This window comes from Mandrillus leucophaeus, unplaced genomic scaffold, assembly GCF_000951045.1.
Source record: "Mandrillus leucophaeus isolate KB7577 unplaced genomic scaffold, Mleu.le_1.0 Scaffold288, whole genome shotgun sequence".
NCBI classification, from domain to species: Eukaryota; Metazoa; Chordata; class Mammalia; order Primates; family Cercopithecidae; genus Mandrillus; species Mandrillus leucophaeus.
In genome coordinates, this window is record NW_012103009.1 from 873,657 (window position 1) to 888,379 (window position 14,723).

Below are 14,723 nucleotides of genomic sequence, written 5' to 3' on the forward strand. Positions count from 1 at the left end.
AACAGCTCTAGTGCACCCCCGAGCTCTAAAAGCCACTCAAACAGCTCTAGTGCACCCCAAAATCTAAAAGCCACTCAAACAGCTCTAGTGCACCCTTGAGTTCTAAAAGCCACCTGGGAATGGCTGCATCCGCCCCCGGCCTGTGTCTCCCACGTTTCCACCATAGCTACGCCTCCCGCCCCGTGCCTCCCACCGTTTCCACCCAGGCAGGGTGCTGCTTGAGGCCTGTGGCTGGCTCCGACCCACACACTGGGGTCCCCAGTGTCTTAACACAGCCCTTGTCTGGAGCAGCCTCACAGGGCTGTGTTTTCAGGTGTCCATACTGTTGGCAGAACTTCCTGGGCCGACCTGCAGCCCTTTCCCGCCAGGTCAGCTACAGACCATCCTAGAGCAGAGTGCCTGCTTGGTGGGTGGGGCGGGACCCAGGCCTCCAAGTCTCATGCACTTTCTGGATCTTGCTTTGTAGTGGCGATGCTTTCATCTCCGATTCAAGAAATTACTTTCCGCAGTGCCAGGCTCTGCTGAATCAAATCACATCCGTGAACCCTCAGACGGACATCGACGGGTTCCGGAACATCTGGATTATAAAGCCTGCGGCCAAGTCTCGGGGCCGAGGTGAGTCCCCTGGTGTAGGCGCTCCCTGCACCTTGTTCATCACGTTCATCTGGGCGAGATAAGTCCCCTGGTGCGGGCGCTCCCTGCACCAAGTTCATAGCCACCAACACCTGCACTTGATGCCAGGGGCTGTGAGTGAGAGGCAGGCTCAGGCCCACAGCGCCACAGGGAAGGAAGGGTGGGAGCAGAACGCAGAGGCAGGCGTGGGGGTCAGGACTCCGGCCCTGGGGCAGACCTGGAGGCGTCTTCACAGCATGTGTTCCAATCACAAGGCTGAATCTGGGTTGACGGGTTAATCAGGATTTCCTCCTCTGTATTCACAAACTGGTCTACGCTCTTCTTTTTATTATTTTTATTATTATTATTATTATTTTGAAACTGAGTCTCGCTCTGTCGTCCAGGCTGGAGTGCAGTGGCATGATCTCGGCTCACTGCAGCCTCCACCTTCCAGGTTTAAGCGATTCTCCTGCCTCAGCCTCCCGAGTAGCTGGGACTACAGGTGCCCACCACACCCGGCTCAGTTTTTGTATTTTTAGTAGAGATAGAGTTTCACCATGTTGGCCAGGCTGGTCTTGAACTCCCGACCTCAAGTGATTCACCTGCCTCGGCTTCCCAAAGTGCTGGGATTACAGGCTTGAGCCACCACGCCCATCCTCTTGGCTCCCTTTTAAAAGTATCTCTGTCCCCGCCCCTTCACTGATCTCTGTGTCCCCTCTGGAGTCCAGAGGTTGGTTCTGTTGGGTGAGAGCCTGGGGGAGACTGGCACTGGCTTCAGCCTCATCCATGAGCGCTAAGCCTTCCCTGTCCCCGGTCCCCCCACCAGCAATGCTGCCTGCTGGCCCTGGACAAAGCCAGTGCAGGTCTCAGGGCCAAGCTGCGACCCTGCCCCAGGGCTCAGGAGCTCGGTCCCGCTGCACAGGGGCTGGGCATGCTGGGTTGAGCGGTGGCCTCTTGCAGACATAGTGTGCATGGACCGTGTGGAAGAGATCCTGGAGCTGGCGGCTACAGACCACCCTCTTCCCAGGGACAACAAGTGGGTGGTCCAGAAGTACATCGAGACACCACTGCTCATCTATGACACCAAGTTCGACATCAGACAGTGGTTCCTCGTCACGGACTGGAACCCCCTGACCATCTGGTTCTACAAGGAGAGTTACCTGCGGTTCTCAACACAGCGCTTCTCCCTGGACAAGCTGGACAGGTCAGTGCGGTGGGTGAGCTGGACGCCTCAGGCCAGGGAACGGGCTGCTGCCCACCTGCCTGGGGCAGCCGCAGTGAGAAGCATCACGGGCAGGACCCCCTCACTGCCACCTGCCACCACGAGAGGCACAGATGGGGGGAAACTGAGGCTTGGGAGGCTGATGACCTCCCCCAGGGACAGGCCCAGGCCCACTGACCTTCAAAGCCAGCACCCTACACCCCACACTCTGTATCATTTCTGGAAAATCTTAAAAGGCACCATTTTGCCTGTGCCCGGGGGATCGGAATGGAGTGGGCAGCACCTGGGCCCCGGTTCAGGGGCAGTGGCATGTGGGGCGCCTGGTGGAGTCGAGTGTGCTGTCCGGGGTGGATGGACCCCCGCCTCACCCGGGACCCCTCGTGGGCATGATGGCGAGAGCCTGCGGAGTCCTCAGAAATGTGCTGCCCGCACGGTGATGCTGCCAGCCTCTGTCTGCGCCAAGCCTTCCTCTGACCATTGTGTGGTTCTCGCTTGATGTGAGGCGCTGGGGGGCCTGATGGCTGGGCAGGCAGGGGGTCTGCTTTTCAAGAGAGTGAGGATCCAGGGAGGCCCGAGAGTCACGTAACAGAGACCTTGCAGGGGAGTTAGCTCTGGCCCAGGCGAGGGGCTGCGGTCATGCCTGGTGGGTCATGCTCGAAGTCACACCCAGAAGAGGCCTGGGAGGAGCCGGCCAGGTGCTTTGAACCTCACCTGCTCGCTGCCTCTGGTCAAGTGGGCCTGGAGGGGGTCCAGGAACTCACTGTGCAAAAGCAGCTCCCAGGCAGTGAGAAGCCAGGGCCCCCTTCCAGCACCCGTTTCTGGGCCTCCAGCCATGAGCTGTGCGCCTGGCCAATCCCATGACCAATCTGAGCCCTGTTCCTCCATCTGGGACAGTAACACTCATCCCAACTGGGCCCCTCCAGCCAAGGGTGGGAGTCTTCGGGGGCAGAGTTCTCTAGAGCCAGCTGGGTGGACGCAGCGCGGCTGCGAGGACCGGCCTTGGGTGCCCTCCTGGGCCGGCGGAGGCTGAGCACCTGCCCCTTGTCCCCCCCACAGTGCCATCCACCTGTGCAACAACGCCGTCCAGAAGCACCTGAAGAATGACGTGGGCCGCAGCCCCCTGCTGCCCGCACACAACATGTGGACCAGCGCCAAGTTCCAGGAGTACCTGCAGCGCCAGGGCCGTGGTGCCGTGTGGGGCAGTGTCATCTACCCGTCCATGAAGAAGGCCATCATCCACGCCATGAAGGTGGCTCAGGACCACGTGGAGCCTCGCAAGAACAGCTTTGAGCTCTACGGGGCCGACTTCGTCCTTGGAAGGGACTTCAGGCCCTGGCTGATCGAGATCAACTCCAGCCCCACCATGCACCCGTCCACACCGGTCACGGCCCAGCTGTGTGCACAGGTGCAGGAAGACACCATCAAGGTGGCCGTGGACCGCAGCTGTGACGTCGGCAACTTTGAGCTCCTGTGGAGGCAGGTGAGCCACGTCCGCGCCTGCCTGGGCGGCGGGCGCCATCCCCTGGGGGTTTGGTGGCTGCCCGCCATGTGGATGCTTTGCCACCTGGTCACTGGGCGAGGGTGGAGCTGCAGGCCGCCAGCGCCGTGGGGTCCATGGAGGACGCCAATCCTGCTCTGTGACCACGCTCGGTCCCGCCAAGGGTCCAGGCCTGTCCTGCTCTCCCATGGGGCTCAGTGCCGCGTCAGCACCGGGGAAGGGGCTACTCCAGGTGTCCAGGCGAGCGGGGTGGCTCAGGCTCAGTGCCTCCGTCCTGTTCCCCGTCTCACCCAGCCCTGACTGGTTAGAGGTGGGGGCTCCAGGCCCCCTGTGCTGCTCCTTCGCTTTGGCCTGCAGTGCCTCCTCCACTCCGAGGAGCTTCCGGGGGCCTCCCTGTGCCTGCAGATGTGCTGGAGCCATTGGGAAGCATGGCCAGTGCCTCTCTCTTGAGGCCTCTTTGTGGCTAAACTCAGGAAAAGAGCAGCCCAGTTCCTGGGTGTGGGGCCCCCCAGGCTGACCCCCAAGCCTCAGGAAGCCTTGGCTCCCTGAGGGTTCTCCAGAGCCTGGGAGCCTCCTGGTGGTCTGCATGGGACCCCAGGTGTTCACTCCTGAGTCAGGTGGGGGTCTGTGCCCCAACCAGCCCCTCCTGCACAGACCCCTCCTGCGTGGACCCCACCATCCCAGCCGCAGCCCAGCACCCACCACCTGTTCCTTCCCCACAGCCTGTGGTCGAGCTGCCCCCATTCAGCGGGTCCGACCTCTGCGTGGCAGGCGTCAGTGTGAGGACAGCCAGGAGGCAAGTGCTGCCTGCCTGCAACCTCAAGGCCTCGGCCTTGCTGTTGGACACCCAGCCACTGGAGGCACAGGGCCCCTCGGCCATGCCCGACCCTGCCCAGGGATCCCCACGACCAGCTCTCCAGCGAGACTTGGGACTGAAGGAAGAGAAGGGGCACCCCCTGGCCTTGCTGGCACCCTTAAGGGGGCTGCCCGAGAGCAGTGGCGCCCCGCAGCCTACCCGCACCAAGGCTGCTGGGAAGGTGGAGCTCCCGGCCTGCCCCTGTCGCCATGTGGACAGTCAGGCCCCAAGCACCGATGTCCCCGAAGCCCAGCCCACCAAACATTGGGATCCAAACCAGCTAAATGCACACCCCCCGGCGCCTGTGCCGCAGAGCCTGAAGACAGTGGAGGGTGCCCTGCGTCCGCCGCCCGGAGGCAAAGGTAACCTGCGCCGCTCGCAGTGCGCTGTGGGGTTGGGGGCCGTCTACTCCATCCCCAGCCCTCGCCAGCAGCCGCTGCATCCTCCAGAGCAGGGCACAGGGCAGGCTTCGGTGCGGGGGCCCGGGGTGTCCCCGACAGAGGTGCCGGCGGGAACCGGGGAGCGGGGTTGGGGCACCTGTCCCAGCCCGGCACGGGGGTCTCGGGGTGGGGGGAGTGGGAGTGCCGGCCAGGTGGATAGTGGGGTCCCCTCTGTAGAACCTGGCGGGTGATGCCGTTGTCTCCACACCTCTGGGGTGTGGTGCGGGTCAGGAGGATTTGCGTTAGGACCTTGAGCAGCTCCATGAACAGCACCAAACTCCCCGGCTGAGTGAGGTGGCAAAAGTGACTGCTGGGCTCTTGTGTGTGGTTTTCTGAAGGCTCTGAGGGGCTGAGATGACAGGTCTGAGCCACCACGCCTGGTCCCCATTGGGCTCTTCTGAGCCTCGGCTAAACGTTCAGACTTCAAGGGTTGCCACAGGCTGCTCTTGGCCTCAGAGTCGCTGAGAAGGACGTGGGGCAGGGACACAGCTGGCCAGCAGGGCAGCATCGCCCATTCCTCCCACACGGGGGTCTTTATGACGGCGTGATGGGGGTCTTTAGGTGGTGTGATGGAGTGGTCTTTTTTTTTTTTTTGAGACGGAGTCTCGCTCTGTCGCCCAGGCTGGAGTGCCGTGGCGCGATCTCGGCTCACTGCAAGCTCCGCCTCCCAGGTTCACGCCATTCTCCTGCCTCAGCCTCCCGAGTAGCTGAGACTACAGGCACCTGCCACCTCACCCAGCTAATATTTTGTGTTTTTAGTAGAGACGGGGTTTCACTGTGTTAGCCATGATGGCCTCGATCTCCTGACCTCGTGATCCGCCCGCCTCGGCCTCCCAAAGTGTTGGGATTACAGGCTTGAGCCACCGCGCCTGGCAATGGGGGGGTCTTTAGGTGGCGTGATGGGGGTCTTTACAAGGGTGTGATGTGGGTCTTCAGGATGGCATGATGGGGGTCTTTAGGAGGGTGTGGTGGGGGTCTTTACGAGGGTGTGATGAGGATCTTTATGAGGGCGTGATGGGGATCTTCAGGACTGTGTGGTGGGGGTCTTTAGGCGGCATGATGGGGGTCTTTAGGACTGTGTGATGAGGATCTTTACGAGGGTGTGATGGGGGTCTTTAGGTGGTGTCATGGGGGTCTTTAGGCAGCATGATGGGGGTTTTCAGGGCGGTGTGATGAGGGTCTTTACGATGGCGTGGGGGGGTCTTTAGGACGGCATGATGGGGGTCTTTACAAGGGCATGATGGGGGTCTTTACAAGGGCATGATGGGAGTCTTTACCATGGCGTGCAGGTGTTGCCGCCTCCCTGATTCCCACTGAGATTCATGGGCTGGGACCACTCACGGAGATGCCTCTTGCCCCAGAGGAGGCGAAGTTCCTCCTGCAGCAGCCCCATGGCTACGGCCCGCAGGGCACACGCCCAGGTGTGGGGATCACACAGGAAGGCCCGTGACGTGGCCCCCAGACACCAGTGACCTCCCCAGTCCCCATGTGGTCTGCCCGCCACAGGGCAGCTTTGCCATAAGCAATGTCGCCGACCAAAGGAGTTTATGTTCCCCTTTACCAGGTCACCAGCGGGAGGCAGCTGGAGGCTTAGCCCAGTGCCCGATTCTCATGCTGAAGAGGAAAGCTCTCCTCTGCCTTTGATCCTCACATACCAGCCGTGCCACCAGGGTTCTCCCTCCAGACCCTTCTGCCCGGTGCTGCGAGTTCACTGGGCAGATTGCCTGCCTTCAGAGTCCCCACAGATGACTGTTGATTCAACCTGGCGTTTTGACACCACCTTACAGAGGCCTCTGTCTTTCCAGATCTGTGACATTTCCTCACCACCCACCAGCTGCTTCCAAAGCCGACACCACATGCCGGGGGCGCCTCTCACTCGCGGGTGCTGGCGTCCGTGCGTGAGTCGGGTTCCTGCTGTGGTTGCCATGCATGGCAAGCAACTCCAACCCGTGCGTACGAGCGTTTCGCGGTCAGGCGAGGGCACAGCCGGGAGTAGCTGGGCTTGCTTCCAGACACCTGGCTGGGCTCAGGCCGGCTCCACGTGCCCCTCGGCCTTACGCTAGTGGCTACCTGGGGTGTGTTTGTTCTGTGACAGTCAGGCAACCGTACCAGTGCACTCAGAGCCTGTGCTGCAAAATGCCTGTGGCGACAGGGTCACCTGGCCTCGTCCGGCCAGCAGGACAGGAAGTGCACGCTGCCCTTGGAGCTTGTCAGCTTAAGAACAGCAAACTGCTGGGATCACCTTGAATCTGCAGATCTTGGGAAGAACAGATATCTTTCTTTCTTTTTTTTTGGACAGAGTCTCACTCTGTTGCCCAGGCTGGAGTGCAATGGCGCGATCTTGGCTGACTGCAACCTCCACATCCCGTATTCAAGCGATTCCCCTATCTCAGCCTCCTGAGTAGCTGGGACCACAGGCGCCTGCCACCATGCCCAGTTAAAATTTTGTATTTTTAGTAGAGACAGGGTTTCACCATGTTGGCCAGGGTGGTCACAAACTCCTGAGCTCAGGTGATCCACCTGCCTTGGCCTCCCAAAGTGCTGGGATTAAAGGCATGAGCCACTGCGCCCGGCCGATCTGGTTTTTTTTTTTTTTTTTTTTTTGAGATGGAGTCCCGCTCTATTGCCCAGGCTGGAGTGCAGTGGCACAATCTCAGCTCACTGCAACCTCCGCCTCCTGGGTTCAAGTGATTCTCCTGCCTCAGCCTCCTGAGTAGCTGGGATTACAGGCATGTGCCACCACACCCAGTTAATTTTTTTTGTATTTTTAGTAGAGATGGGGTTTCACCATATTGGTCAGGCTAATCTCGAACTCAGACCCTCCGCTCTGAGATGCAGCGGCTGTGCAGAGTGGCCGGTGTACTTCCGTGTCTGACCCTCCGCTGTGAGGTGCAGTGGCTGTGCAGAGTGGCCGGTGTATTTCCGTGACTGACCCTCCGCTCTGAGGTGCAGTGGCTGTGCAGAGTGGCCGGTGTATTTCCGTGACTGACCCTCCGCTCTGAGGTGCAGTGGCTGTATAGTGTGACAGGTGTGCACCCTTTGTTGGTGAAGAGCAGTACTGCATTGCACACATGTGCCAGAGCCTGCCTGGTCCTCTGCTGACAGACAGCTGCCTTGCTTCCAGTGTAGGACTGTGATAAATGAAGTTGCTCTGATCATCCCGTGCCGGCCGTTACGGGGACATGTGCCTTTGTCTGTCTCAGCCATGTGTCCAAGAGTTTCACCACTCGGTCATGAAGGATGCTTGGGTTTTGCTTTAGAAGAAACTTCCAGTTTCCAATGTGGTTGTGGTGTTTTGCACTCCCACCCACCACATGAGAGTCCTGGTTGCCCCACATCCTTGCCAACACTGGGTATTGTCAGGCTGTGTTTTTAGCCAGTCTGGTAGGTGTACGGGTATCTCATCGTGGTTTTAACTCTTGTTTTTCAGGTGACCAGCCGTGCTAAGCACTTTGTTCATTAGCCATGCCGATATTTTGCTTTGCAAAATGTCTTACTAAGTCTTTTTACTGTTGTAAAATTAGGTTGCTTGTCTTTGGTTCGTTACTAACAGTGGCTTTTATATATTCTTTATATTTATTTATTTATTTATTTATTTATTTTTGAGACAGAGTCTGACTCTGTCGCCCAGGCTGGAGTGCAATGGCGCGATCTCGGCTCACTGCACCCTCTGCCTCCGGGATTCTAAGTGATTCTCCTGCCTCAGCCTCCTGAGCAGCTGGAATTACAGGCATGCACCACCATGCCCAGCTAATTTTGCATTTTTAGTAGAGACGGGGTTTCACCATGTTGGGCAGGCTGGTCTCGAACTCCCGACCTCAGGTGCTGGGATTATAGCCCTGAGCCCCTGCGCCAGGCCTCTTCTGTGTATTTATTTGTCAGATATGCACAATGGAACTGTTTCCTCCCAGGTTGTGGTTTGCCTTTTTGCTTTCTTAGTGATTCTTTTATTTTTGGAGTTTTTGCTATTTTTTTTTTCCTGTGGGTGCCCTGTAGGTGTATTTATTTGTGGATTACATGAGATAGGATGATGCAGACATGCAGTGTGTAATAATCGCTCAGGGTAAACAGGGTGTCCAGCCCCTCAGGCGTTTAGATGCTCTTATGTGATTCTTTCTACAAGCTTTGTGGTTTTGACTTTCACATTTTGGTCAATGATGCATCTTGAGTGAATTTTTGTGTATGGTGTTGTAAAAGCCAGTGATACAAATGGGCTCATTCTTGTCCTACATAACTAATTCAGAATCAAGGGGCAAGGAAAAAAAATACTCAGAACATAACCTGGCACCTGCTCCAAAAATTAAACTTTTCATGAGCCCAGCACCTAAAACAGCCCATGTAATCCAAAGACAGTTTTATCTGTGAGCTGCTGAAACAACCTGCTGGGACTCTGAAAGTACTTTCACCCACGCCATCGTTCACCAGTCAGAGCCCCACAAGTCTCCTGGTGCTTACTGGTCTTTCTGGTGAGCTTGCTTGTGAAACACCACAGAGTATTTCTCTAAGAAAACTCCCAACCTTCTCTTGGTTCTTCAGACATAGTGAGATCACCCCGTCCGTGTGTATGCCCTGAATTGCATTCTTGCTTCCTAAATAAAATGTTAAATTTAGATTTTCTTGTGGTGGTCCAGTTGTTCCAGCGCCATCATCAAAAAGACCATCCTTCCTCCCACTGAATTACTTTGGCATCTTCGTCAAAAACAGACTCTCTTGAAGGAATTCTGGATTATTTATGCTGTTTCAACGATCTATTTACCTATCCTTATATCAATACCACACTGTCTTTGAAGTTTTCAAATATGACAGTGGGCCGGGTGTGGTGGCTCACACCTGCAACCCCAGCACTTTAGGAGGCCGAGTGGTGGGCACCTGTAATCCCAGCTACTGAGGAGGCTGAGGCAGGAGAGTTGCTTGAACCCAGGAAGCAGAGGTTGCAGTGAGCTGAGATCACGCCATTGCACTCCAGCCTGAGTGACAGAGACTCCACCTCAAAAACAAAACACAAAACAAAACCAAATATGAGAGTGTACATTTTCCAACTTTGTTTCTTCTTCAAAGTTGTGTTGGCTACTCTATGTCATTTGAATGGTTTTGTTGTTGCTGTTGTTGTTGTCTGTCTGTTTGTTTGTTTTGAGACAGAATCTCACACAGTCGCTGGGGCTGGAGTGCAGTGACGTGATCTCAGCTCACTGCAACCTCCGCCTCCTGAGTTCAAGTGATTCTCCTGCCCCAGCCTCCCAAGTGGCTGGGATTACAGGTGCCCACCACCACACCCGGCTAAATTTTTGCATTTTTAGTAGAGATGGGGTTTCACTATGTTGGCCAGGCTGGTCCAGAACTCCTGACCTTGTGATCTGCCTGCCTCGGCCTCCAAAAGTGCTGGGATTACAGGTGTGAGCCACCGCACCTGGCCTGAATTTTCATGTTAAGTATTTATTTATTTATTTTGAGACAGAGTCTCTCTTTGTTGCCAGACTGGAGTGCAGTGGTGCGATCTTGGCTCACTGCAATCTCTGCCTCCCAGGTTCAAGCGATTCTCCTGCCTCAGCCTCCTGAGTAGCTGGGATGACAGGCACGCGCCCCCACGCCCAGCTAATTTTTCTGTATTTTTAGTAGAGACAGGGTTTCACCATGTTGGCCAGGATGGTCTCGATCTCCTGACCTTGTGATCCACCCGCCTCGGCCTCCCAAAGTGCTGGGATTACAGGCATGAGCCACTGCGTCCAGTCTCATGTTAAGTTTTAAAAAGACCTGCTGGGATGTTTATTGAGATTGCATTAAATCTATAGATCGTTTTGGGGAGAATTGATATCCTACAATATTGAGGTTTCTGATCCCTGCACGTGATGTATCTCAACATTTATTTAGGTATTTTTCAGTTTCTCCAAGCAATATTATTGCATAGTTTTCATTATATTTATTCCTAGGTATTTGATGGATTTTTGATACTTTTGTAAGTATATTTTACAAATACATTTTGATGCTTTTATTAATAGTATTTGAAATTTTATTTTTCCACTTGTTTGTTGCTAAAATGTGGGAAATGCAATGGCTTTTGTACATGGACACTGTGTCCCAGTGTGTTGGTAAATTCACCTCTTGGTTCTGGCAATTTGTAGATGCCTCTGGGTTTTCTACAAAGTCACATCACCTGCAAACAAATTCCATTTCACTTCTTCCCTTATGATCTTTATGCCTTTTGTGTCTTATACTTGCTGCTCCACACCTGCATGGACCTGCAGTGGTAAGAGGGGGCAGGAGTCTATTAACTGCGACAGGGGATGCCAGGTCCTCATCAGCGCACGTCGTCAGGTGCAGGAGTGCACGTCAGATGGAGGACTGCGCGTCGTTAGATGGTTGTCAGTTGCTTTAGGAGGTTAATTTTTGTAAATGTTTCTTGGTGCAAATAATGTGCGGTTCTGAGACTGTTCAGCATCATGAGTTGGACCAGATTTGTTTATTGTGTTGTTGACATATTTCATTTTCTTCGTCTGCTTATCAGTTACTAAGCAAAGTATGATAAGAATCTTGGAGATGCATATAATTCTGTCAGTTCTTGCTTTAGAGTTTTCAGATTGTTACTCATTTTATTTTGATGAGGATTTGCCTGGTATGTTTTTTCTTTCATCATTATATAAGCTTATGTTTTACATATTCCTCTGCATAAAATTCCGGACTGCCAATGTTTAATCTTTTAACCAGTGCACGTAACATTTACGTTTAAGGTAGCTGTGTACATGGATTCTGTGGTGATTGATTCTGCTTAAGAAATCACTGCAAAGCAGAGCTGCTGACAAAGCAAACACTTACTCTCCACGTTTTCTGTGGCTCAGGAATCCGAGAAGGGCTCATTGGCATGGTGCTGCTTCAGGGATGCTCCTGAGGCTCAGTTCCAGTGTCAACTGAGGCAGCCTCATCTGAAGGTTTGCCTGGGGCTGGGGACCCACCTCCCTGATGGTGCACCCCCCATCAGTCCCTCCCACGTGCACCTTCCACAGGGCTGCTTGAGTGTCCTCACAACATGGCAGCTGGCTTCCTCCAGTGAGTGATTCAAGAGAGACCACTAGAGTCATGAGGTCTTTATGACCTCACCCGAGACATCACGTACCCCTGCTGCTCCTATGTTCTACTGGCCACGTGCTCCAAGCCTGATCCAGATAGGAGGGGAGCACACATGCATGAGTGCCTGGGGATGAGGATCACTGCGGGCTGCCTTGGAGCCTGATGACCACAGTATCTAGCATCTGATTTCATTTAACTTTTGTTGGTCTCATCTCTTCTATGTTCCTTTTTCTCTCTGTTCTTGCCTTAGTTTTCAATGATGCTGCTTCTCTCATTTTGGTTTTTCCTTCTTCTGGTTTGGAGGTTACAGACTCTGTTTCTAGTGTTTTACTAACTGCCTACAAATGACTCATTGCACGTTTAACTTACCAAAATCTAAAGTGAAGGAAGTGACACTTATACCCACCTGACAATACATCGACTTTGAAGCCTGGAAAATGTGAAGTCCCTGCTCCCTTCTGACTTACTGCTATTGCTGTCAGGCTGTTTAATAATGTTTTTAACAGTCTACTGGGCGTCATTATCATCATCGCTTGCACAGCCACTGGTTTTTAGATTTACTACATACATTCCTCTTTGCCCTTCACTCTTCCTGAGTCTCAGACTTCCAACCATATTCATTCTGAACCACTTTCATTCTGCTCAAGACAGTGTCCCTTAGGGAGGCACCAGTGGTGGGACACTCGGATGAGTTTTTGGTCTGTCAATATCTTTTCCACACAGGTTCATGACAGAGTCAGATTCTCCGCGGCAGGAGTCCAGGTTGCAGCCACTCTCCCACCAAACACTGAATATGTCTTTCCACTGTCTTGTTTTTGCTGTGGCTCTCGGAAAATCGGCAGAGTCAGCCATCACTCTCCAAGGGGAGCTGTCGGTTCTACCTACCAGCTTTTAAGACTGTTTTAATACGATATCTGAGTATTCAATTTGATTTTTACTTATTCGATCTGGAATTTGAATGTCTTTGATGTGTGCGCTGGTGTCATTATTCAATTACGGACTCTCTCAGCCATTATGTCTTTAAATATTGCCTCCACCCCGTTCTGTCTCCTTCCCTTTGGAACACAAACTAAATGTTTGCTAAGCCTTCTCTCTCTCTCCCGGTATCTTTTAATCTCCCACTTCTTTGTTTGATTTATTTAGCTGCCTGTGCTGCATTCTAAAAATGTCACCTCACCTGTCTTCCAGCTCATTTAAGGATGCTATCAACCCATTCAAGTTTTAATTTCTTAAAGTTTTCATTTTTAGAAGTTCTACTTTTTAATAAAATTATTTGACCTTTTTACTTTTTCTTTCTTTTTTTTTTTTTTTTTTTTGAGTTTGAGACAGGATCTCACTCTGTCACCCAGGCTGGAGTGCAGTGGTGCAGTCACAGCCTCCAACTGCAGCCTCCAACTCTTGGGCTCACGCGATCCTCCCACTTCAGCCTCCTGAGGAGCTGGGACCACAGGTGTGCACCACGCCCAGCTGTTTTTGATTCATCCTGGCACCCAACTGTTGGGGCTGCCACATTGTTGGGGGCATGGGGTGTCTTCTGTCGCCACACTCCAGGACCCAGAGCTCCAGGTGGCCCTGGTGGTGAAACCTCCGAGTGAGGAGCTTCGGGGCCGAGTACCTTTCAGAACGCCCCCTCCTTGGCTCACTCACCTTCCCTGGCCTGGACCTGGTCCACCCTTACCCGGTTGCCTGCTGCTTTTGCTTGCTTTTGTGACGCTTTTCCAATCTTATGCCCCTATTTGGGGGTTTTCCCTGGAAGGGCTGGTCTGGGTCCCAGACTGACTCCCTGGTACTGAGTGTACCCCATGAGCTTTAGTGGCTCCCCAGAGCCTGCTGACGCCCCGCAGTGAGTCTCACCCCAGCCCCGGCCTCCATACAGGGTTGGGGCCCAGGCCTTGGGCCTCCCCTCCCTCAGCAGGGTCCAGGCCCCACACCAGCTCTTGGCTAGCTCATGCACGCTCCATTAATCACGCACAGACACACAGAGAGCTGCAGACACCATGTCCCCTCTTCCTTGGCTTAGGGCGGGCCCAGCCTCTGCCCGGACTCACTGGACACACACTTTCTGGGCACCCCGGTGGCTCCTATCAGGCCCTGGGTGCCTGGGGGACAAGGCCCTGCCCCACAGTGCTGACTGGCCTGCTGGGCCACCCTTGCAGACTTGACCTCCCAGTCCTGTGCCTGGCCTCTCTGTGTCTCTCCGCTGGGATGAGAGCCCCGGGGAGTGGGAGCTGCTCCCACCTCGTTCTTCCTGCGGCTCATGCCCTGCTTGTGCCACGCGGGTCCTGGCCTGTCCCGTGGGCCAGGCTGGCCCAGCCCTTCCGAGGTTCCTGGAAACCAAGGACTGCTTTGCACAGGCACTGGGGGCTCCCCCCACCCAGACCCCCGGGAAGAGTGACTCAGCCTGGGGCCCGGAGTTTGCTGTTGGCGGTGGGTGCCCCAGCAGGGTGGTGCCTGCACTTCTGGGTTGGGCTGTGGCTGCTTGGGAACCTTTAGCCCCGGAGGCTGGGAAAATCGGGGAGTCCCCCCTTCACCCCACATCCCTACCCCATCCTGAGACTCCTTCTCTCCCTCCCCCACCAGCTATAGCTGCAGCAAACATACAGGCTGGCCTTACCCTAGCCCTTCCTGGCCTGGGAAACCTGAAGTTTGACTCACCGGCTCCAGTACATGGGGGACGGGGCTTGGCACCGGCTCACCCCACTGAGAAGGGCTGGCCAGAGCCATGGGACAGCCCCAGGGCAAGGGCAGCGGCTGGAGGTGAGTGAGAGCCAGGCCAAGGCCCCAGCCTCTCGGGTGAAAGGGACGCATGGTGGTCACACCTGCCAGCCTTGCCTGTCCTGTGATGCTCCAAGGAACTGTGTGAAAGTCCTTGAAAAGCAGCAGCTCCCATGCAGGGGGTGGCCTCGCTGAGTGGCCAGCCCCACAGTGGACGGCACCTACCTGCTCTCGCCCATCATGGCTGCCACCTCTGAGTCCATGCAGGAGGGGGCACGGACTGCAGCCACCTGCCAGACCACGGGCACCGCATGGGAT

General features: G+C 54.9%; 1 protein-coding gene across 1 annotated transcript in view; it reads left to right on the forward strand.

The window, feature by feature from the left end:
• The window catches only part of TTLL8 (tubulin tyrosine ligase-like family member 8), a 47,393-nt gene that overhangs the window by 27,092 nt on the left and 5,578 nt on the right, over positions 1–14,723 (forward strand). The window contains exons 9-13 of the mRNA XM_011985609.1: positions 467–615; positions 1,573–1,816; positions 2,891–3,314; positions 4,055–4,550; positions 14,673–14,709. Coding sequence (XP_011840999.1) covers positions 467–615; positions 1,573–1,816; positions 2,891–3,314; positions 4,055–4,550; positions 14,673–14,709 — 1,350 coding nt within the window. The remainder of the gene's footprint in view (positions 1–466; positions 616–1,572; positions 1,817–2,890; positions 3,315–4,054; positions 4,551–14,672; positions 14,710–14,723) is intronic.